Raw genomic sequence first — 7,495 nt, 5'->3', positions numbered from 1 at the left:
TTGTTAAGTATCTTTAGTAGCTCATGAAATAGTATTTTGAAAAAAAGTACTTGAAAAGAAAAATGTTTTCAAAGAAATGTTGAGGAGCATGCAGTTTATAGTAGTGAATGAATGCCCTGGTATTTGGTCAACATTACTTAATTTCTGGACTAACCACAGCGCAGCTGAGTTATGGAAAGCGTAGATGGGATTCCCTTCTGGTTTAAATTTATGCAAAAAGTTATATAAATGTTAGCTACGTGTAACAACACAAAATGTTGCTACATCTGCCACATGCAACCGTGGGACAAAGTAACAGGAAAACGCCGATGTTATCCCATGCCAAAGCCACTAAGAACAGAAAACGCAAAACCTCGACCCAGAACACCAAAACTATTTCGCTCTGGGTTAGAAAAGAAGAAAAAGACGAAGAAACAGCTCCAGGCTCGGCAGCAGAGCGCAGGGGCGCACCGCCCTGCGCTACACCTGTGCCTGAGGGGATCGGGGGGGGAGCTTATTTCCCTCAGGTAACCGCTGGCAGGACCCTGGGGGCACATGGGGCACACCAGGAACACCCCACGGGGCACACCGGGCACACGAGGGGCACACCGGGCACACGAGGGGCACACCACACGGAGCACACCACAGCGACGCCCTCCCCTCAGCGCCCCCCGCCCGCCCTGAGGCAGCGGGCAGCGCCCGCGCCTCTCTACCGCCCCCCCCCCCCCACACCGTGCCCCGCCCCTCCCTGGCGCGCGCCCCCTCACAGGACCCAACGGCCGCACCGCGCGCGCGCGCGCTTCCGCGTTCGACGAGGCCGCCGGGCGCGCGGGGCGGGGAAAAGGAGAGGGGCGCCGCAGCGCGCATGCGCCCAGGCCCGCGCATGCGCAGCTGGGCCGGGAGCCGGGCAGGGGGGCGGGGCTCGCGTCCTGTCAGCGGCGGGGCGCGGGGAGGGCGTGAGGGGGGAGCGCTGCGCGGGGGTCGGTGCTCGCCTCAGGAGAGAGCCCGGCTCGCTGCTTTATTTGTTTGTTTTATCAAGAGGGAAGCGGCTGCTGCAGGATCTGTGCTTCAGCAGCGACTTGGGGAGGTGCTCCTCAGACGTTGAGTGTGGGTGACAACGTCCAGGAGCCGGACTTGAGGCGCCGGGGGCTGCTGCCTGACGGCCTTTATCGGCTGTGTTTCTGTGGTGCCCCTTCAGGTCCTGACAAAGTGCGTAAAATAAAGTGAACGAGCCCACAGCAGCCTCACACAGCCCGTACCGACACCAAAAAGTGCGGTCTCTGTTCTTTAGATTGATGTTTTTCCTCAGTTTCCACGTCTAACTGAGATCAGGATATCCAATTTAGTAGAAAACTTATATATATATATATATATACATATATATACATATATACATATATATACATATTTAAACCAACACCACATACTCAGACTTTCGTGACTCCACAACAACTGGTGCCCGTGCTCTCCTTGGGCTGGAATCCCAGGACGGAAACTTTTAAGGGATTTAGAGTAAATAAATAAATAAATGGATAAATAAATACTATTAGTTCAGTTGGAGGGGACCCACAGAGAGTCCGACTGCCCGACCAGTTCGGGGCTAACCAAAAATTACGGCGCAAACCCAACCTGTTTAAAACCAAGCGCTGCAGAATGGAAGCGTGGTCAAGAAGCACCTGATCACTTGAAATATTAAGGCTTAAAATTAAGAGATTGTAGGAAAACAAAATTCTCCGTAGATTTTTTTTAACATTTACGGGTTATTTTATAATATTCGAACATCGGACAGTGGGATTATTATAAAATCGGGTTGAGTACTGCATGACACCAGAGATCGCTTTTTTCCCTTCAGGTTTTTCCAACGCAACGAAGTGGCAGATTTCCATAACCCCAGCTGTTTGGCAACTGAGAGCAAATTTTTGGAGATGTCGGTGTCTCTGCACCTGCAGTCACCTCAGCATTTGGGGAAATTTCCTTCCAGCGTCACCTCAGCAGGGAGGGATGGAGAGACGGGGAGTTCAGGGGGTTGTGTGGGCAGCAAACCCAAATCCCCCTGAGCTGACCGCCCTCTCCAGATGCTGGGAGCCCCAAACCTGTTAGAAATGCCCCGTTACTGTCCTCAGCTGTCCCCATCCCTGTCCCTGTCCCCGTCCCCGTCCCGCACCCCCATCCTCCCAGTTATCGCAGCCCGCCTGGTCTCGAGGTGCGATCGTTCCCTTCCCGGGAAAAAAAAAAAAAAAAAAAAAAAAGCTTTTTTATCGAACGCCCCCGAAATACTTGCACCGGGTCGCGTCGCCTGGAATCGAGTCCCTGTCACCAGCATTTCTGCGGTGACTTTGAGCGGATCAATGGCTGGGAAAGGCAGCGCGGGCGCATCGAGCAGCGGGGCAGAGCCGGCAAGCGGCTGCCGTTCGGCTCCCGGCAGCAGAGAGAAGCCGATAAGGAGCGGACAAACGCCTTTCCTTAACCCTTTGCAGGCAGCTCAGCCGCCTCTTTGCCTTCCCCCGGCTCCTGGGGTGATGGAAAGCCGAGTAGAGGCGAGGCAAAGCCCCCCCTCGGCACTCCGGATCTGCGGCCGGAGCAAAGCTCCCTCCCGTTCCCCGATCCGAATCGAGTTGCGCGGCGCCCGCTCCCCGAGCCCGAATTCCTGAAGTTTGCTCAGCTCTTCCAACAGACGAAATGTCACGTTTTAAACGGGAGGGGAAGGTTCTGCCTTGCTGACCTATTTTTCATTTCTGATTTAGGGAAAAAAAAAAAAAAAAAAGGCGAGATTAGCATGGATATTGCATTTTCAAGGACCTCGCCACTATTAAATAGACTGTTAAGTGCATTTTATGGCTGAGGAGTCTGTTCCCAGCTCAGTCGGGGAGACGTGCTAAGTTCATCTCTACCTGCTACATTGAACATTCACTGACTTAAAATACTTTCGGTGGGTGTAATACCTATGCTCTGTGTCTTTTAAGTACATAACGCTTTATGTTTTAGGACTGCCACGACGTAAATTCACCGCGAGTCCCCCGGAACGCCGCCCTGCTCCCTCCCGGCTCCGAGGACGCTGCGGCGGCCGGAGCCGCGGGCGCGCATCTTCCGCTCATCTTCCGCGCATCTTCCGCGCCCTCCTGGGGCGGCTCGGGGGGGTCGCACCGGGTCCCTCCGGCCCACGAGCTCCCACGGGAGGTGTGAGCGGGGTCTCGGCCACCCCAGCAAAAAGCCACGGGGGTCGGGGCCGGGGTTGAGCTGTGCGGAGGGCGGCTCCCCCCTTCCTCCCCCGTGCGCCCCAGAGCGCACCGGCGCTCGGGGCATCCGTCAGCGGTCAGCGGCCGCGTCCAGTTTGGCCACACGGGGCTGGGGAAGGAAAAGGAAGAGAAATAAATAAATAAAAAATAATAAAAAAAAAGAAAAAAAAAGAAAGAAAAAGGCTTTCTGCTGCCCCCCGCGCCCCGCCGCCCGCTCTGTGCCCGGGGGATGCCCAGCCCGGCCCCGCACCGCGGGGATGCTCCCAGCTCCCCGGAGGGGGGGTCCCGACCCCCGGGGGAGGTTACGGGGGGGGCTCCCGGTCCCCGCGCCCCCTGCAGGCCCCGTGCCGGCACTGCACCCCCCCGGGGAGCCCTCACCTGCCCGCGGGGCCCCGGCCCCGGCAGCCGCCGCCGCCCCTTCCCCGCGATGCTGCGGCACCGGGGGTGCTGCCGGCCGCTGTCGGGAAGGCGAGGAAGAGGGGACGGAGGTGCCGGGGGACGAAGGGCAGCCGGGGAGGGAGGGGGGGACATAGGGTGCCGGTTCTGCCGTCGCCGGCAGCGCCGAGCAGCTCCCACCGCCGGGCCCGGAGCGCAGATGCCGAGCCCGAGGTATTGCTGCTATGCGCGGAAATATGAGCGAGCGATTTTCTGAGCAACAAAGGCTCGGGAATGGAATGAGCCCCTGTTATCCAGTGTCACTTGGAAGCCCTGGATCAGCAGCTTCTTGAGCCGAGAAGCGAATTCAAGCAGAGGCTCCTTCCTCTTTTCCCAGGGGGATCCGCTAAATATAGCAATAACCCCCGCGCGTGTTGCCCACATCACGTACCATTTGCTGTTTGTGTAAAACCGATTAGCCAGACACAACTGTGAAACTCCCCGCGACTTTTATGGCCGCAGCACGCCGACGGCCCGCGGGGCTCTCCCGGACCAGGGGGGCCCCCCCCGGTGCCCGCTCCGTGCCCGGTCCGGCGGCTCCCTGCCTGCAAACTTCCAGCCCCTTCTTTATCTGGGAGCATATACGCGGAGGTGTAAATATTGACTTAGGAAAAAAATAATATTTACTCCTCACCAGGAAAGCAAGGACTTTTTTTTTTCTTTCTTTCTTTTTTTCTTTTTTTCCCCCTTTTTCCCCAAGCTGCGCTCTCGGCTCCTCTCGCAGCGCCCGCCGCCCGTTCCCCCCGCAGCCGCAGCCGCTTTCTAGGGCCCGAACAAAATCCACCGAGGCTTCCAGCACCGACGAAACCCAAACGTTTCGCCAGGGAGAGAATAAAGCAGCGAGCCCGGGCAGTGCCGAGCGCCGAGGTCTCGCCTTCCCTTCGCCAGCCCGAGCCCCTCCGCAGCCGGGCTTTAAATCCTGCAACGCTGCGCTTATTTTCTCCTCTCGGCGGTCGCTGTATTTTAGCCACGAAAACGCCCAGAAATGTACATTTTTCGCAGCCGCCCTCCAAACTTAGTTGCCGGGATTTAGGTGAGAAAGGCCGTTCCCTGCCGCCGCCACGCCGAGCCGCTTCCCCAGCACTTCTCCCTCCAACGAAAGAGCCGCGCTCGGACCCCGCACGGGCACGGCTTTTCGTTTTTTATTCTCCCCCAAATAAATCCTAGATTTATTTGGCTCTCGGATGGCCCCGGCGTTTTATTTAAAACCAATTCCCCCCCAAACAGCCGCGAAAGCCTCCCCGAAGCGTGCCTGTGCCGGCCGGGAACGGCCAGCATCCCGCCGCACCGCCGCGCGGAGCCGGGTCGGGCACGAAAAAATTCAAGAAATTTTGGGGGAAAACACGGCGAGGCCGGGAGTCAAAGCACGGGGGAGCCGCGGCGATGCCGGCCCCGCAGCGAGCGGTGGGACCCGGACCCGGCTCGGCTCGGCACGGCTCAGAACAGCTCAGCCCGGCTTAGCACGGCACAGCTCGGCTCAACCCGGCTCGGTACAGCACAGCTCGGCTCAGCCCAGCCCGGCTCGGAACGGCTCAGCCCGGCTCGGTTCCGCTCGGCCCCGCAGCCGCCGTCGCCGCGCCTGTCAGACAAAGCCGGGCAGAGCGTTTTAAAAATTTATTTACAAAGTTGTGTACAACACGAAGGGATAACATTTAGAATACATATATTCATTCATATATAAACAGACTTCTATAATAGAATGACAGCGTTTTCCTCCTTTTTTTTCCTTTTCGTCTCCAATTTTTTTTCTCGCTGTTGCTGCTGTTCGTTCGTTTAATATTTAAAATTTCCCCCGCTTATTTCTTTATACATTTTTTTTCCCGTTCTTTTTTTTTTTTTTTTTTCGTTCTCTCGCTTATTTCGGATAAAACCGCTCGGAGCGCCGGAACCTTCAAAAAAAGTGAAAGCCCGCGGCTGCTGGTCGCGACCGTCCTTTCGCCTCTTTAGAAAAATAAAAAGCCCGAAAAGCAGCGGCAGGCGCTGCCGGCAGCGGTCTGTCTGTCTGTCCGGCCGGCCGGCCGTCTGTCCGTCCGTCCATCCATCCGAGGGGCACGGCGGGGCTACCGGGCCGGCCGCTTAGGCTACTGGGCCGGCCACCTTGGGGCTACCGGGCCGGCCACCCTGGCTACCGAGCCGGCCACCCGGGGGCTACCGGGCCGGCCACTTGGGCTACCTGGCCGGCCACCCTGGCTACCGGGCCGGCCACTTGGGCTACTGCGCCGGCCACTTGGCCTGCACGGCGGTGGCCGGGGCAGCGGGCTGCAGGAACTGGCCGGCGATGATGTTGGTAGGCACGCTGAGGATGGGGGCGATGGCCGCGGTGGTCCGGGCGAGTGCCAGCGGCTGGTGGGCCACTAGGGCCGACTGCACGGTGACGGGCGGCCGCAGGAAAGTCTGGGCTCCGGCCGCCGAGCTGGCGGCGGGGCCGCCGATGATGTTCTCGATGCTGAACGACGGGCGGCTGCTGGGCTCCGACTTGACGATGGAGCCGGCGGCTCCCAGGCTGCCGAGCTGCAGCTGCAGGCTGGGGCCGAGCTGCGAGTTGAAGGCTTTGCGGCTCAGCTCGCTGGACGGCAGCAGCGGCACGGCGGGCGGCAGCATGGGCCCGACGGGGGGGATGTAGGGGTACTGCAGCGCGGCGGCGGCGGCCGCAGGGTGCGGGTAGGCGCCGGGGTGCAGCCCGTAGGGGCGGCCGTAGGGCCCGGCCAGGCCGTAGGCGCCGAAACCCTGCATCATGAGCGCCGTCTGGTCCCGCAGGTGCTCCTGCTGGTGCCGCTTGAAGCGCTTCCTCCGGCGGAGGAAGCTGCCGTTGTCGAACATGTCCTCGGACTGCGGGTCCAGCGTCCAGTAGTTGCCCTTGCCCGGGTTGCCGGGCTCCCGGGGGATTTTGACGAAGCAGTCGTTGAGCGAGAGGTTGTGGCGGATGCTGTTCTGCCAGGCGGGGAACTTCTCCCGGTAGTAGGGGAAGCGGTTGCTGATGAACTCGCAGATGCCGCTCAGCGTCAGCTTCTTCTGCGGGCTCTGCAGGATGGCCATGGTGATCAGCGCGATGTACGAGTAGGGCGGCTTCACCAGGCTGCTCTTGGGCTTGCTCTGCCCCGCCGCCGCCGCCGCCGCGCCGCTCGCCCCGTCCTCGCCGCCGCCGCCGCCGCCGCCCCCCTTGCCGCCCTCGGCCGCTCCGCCGGGGCCCGCCGGGGCCGGGCTGCCGCTGCCGCTGCTGCCGCTCTCGGCTCCCACCTCGGCGGGCAGCGCCGGCTCCGCCGCCCCGTCCAGCGGCGGCGCCCCGGGGCTGCGGGCCTCGCCGTCGCTCTCCTTGCCCAGCCCGTCGTCTCCCTCGCCCACCACGTCGATGTCCACGTCCTCCGCCGCCAGCGCGCTCTGCCCGGCCATGGCGCTGCCGCCTCCCGACAGGGTCATCCCCGCGCCTCCGACGGGGCCCCCCGCCCGCTCCCGGCGGCGGCGGCCCCGGGGCGGCCCCGGCGGCGGGCCTCCCCCTCGCCTCCCCTCCGCGGCTCCTCCGAGCGCCGCCGCCCGCCGCTACACCCGAGCGGCCCGGCTGCCGCCCGCCGCGCCGCCCCCGCGGGGCATGGGGGGGCCGCGCCCGCTCCTCCTCTCCCGGCGGCGGCGGCGGCGGCTCGGGGCCGCCCTCGGGGCTCCGGCGGCTGCGGCCCGGTCACCTCCGGCTGCTCCCGCCGCCGGGCATCGGGGCTCAGGCGGCTCCGCTGCTCCCAGCCGCCCTCCGCGCCGGGTGCCCGCCGGGCATGGGGGCCGCCGGGGCTCGCCGGGCGCCCTCCGCTCCACCGCTCCTCTCCCCGCTCCGCACCGCTCGTCCGCGGGGCTGCTTT

The 7,495-nt window shown here is 61.9% G+C and overlaps 1 protein-coding gene across 1 annotated transcript; it reads right to left on the bottom strand.

The window, feature by feature from the left end:
* Positions 1-5,255: 5,255 nt before the first annotated feature.
* On the bottom strand, positions 5,256-7,131 carry FOXD3 (forkhead box D3). Its single transcript, XM_082765779.1, has one exon. It carries the CDS (start codon positions 7,065-7,067, stop codon positions 5,862-5,864), a length of 1,206 nt encoding a protein of 401 aa, XP_082621905.1. The 5' UTR covers positions 7,068-7,131; the 3' UTR covers positions 5,256-5,861.
* Positions 7,132-7,495: the final 364 nt, after the last annotated feature.

Source organism: Aythya marila, assembly GCF_965140915.1.
Source record: "Aythya marila genome assembly, chromosome: 8".
Lineage (NCBI taxonomy): Eukaryota > Metazoa > Chordata > Aves > Anseriformes > Anatidae > Aythya > Aythya marila.
Note: the sequence above shows the minus strand (reverse complement) of the source record. Positions and strands in the feature narration are given on the sequence as shown.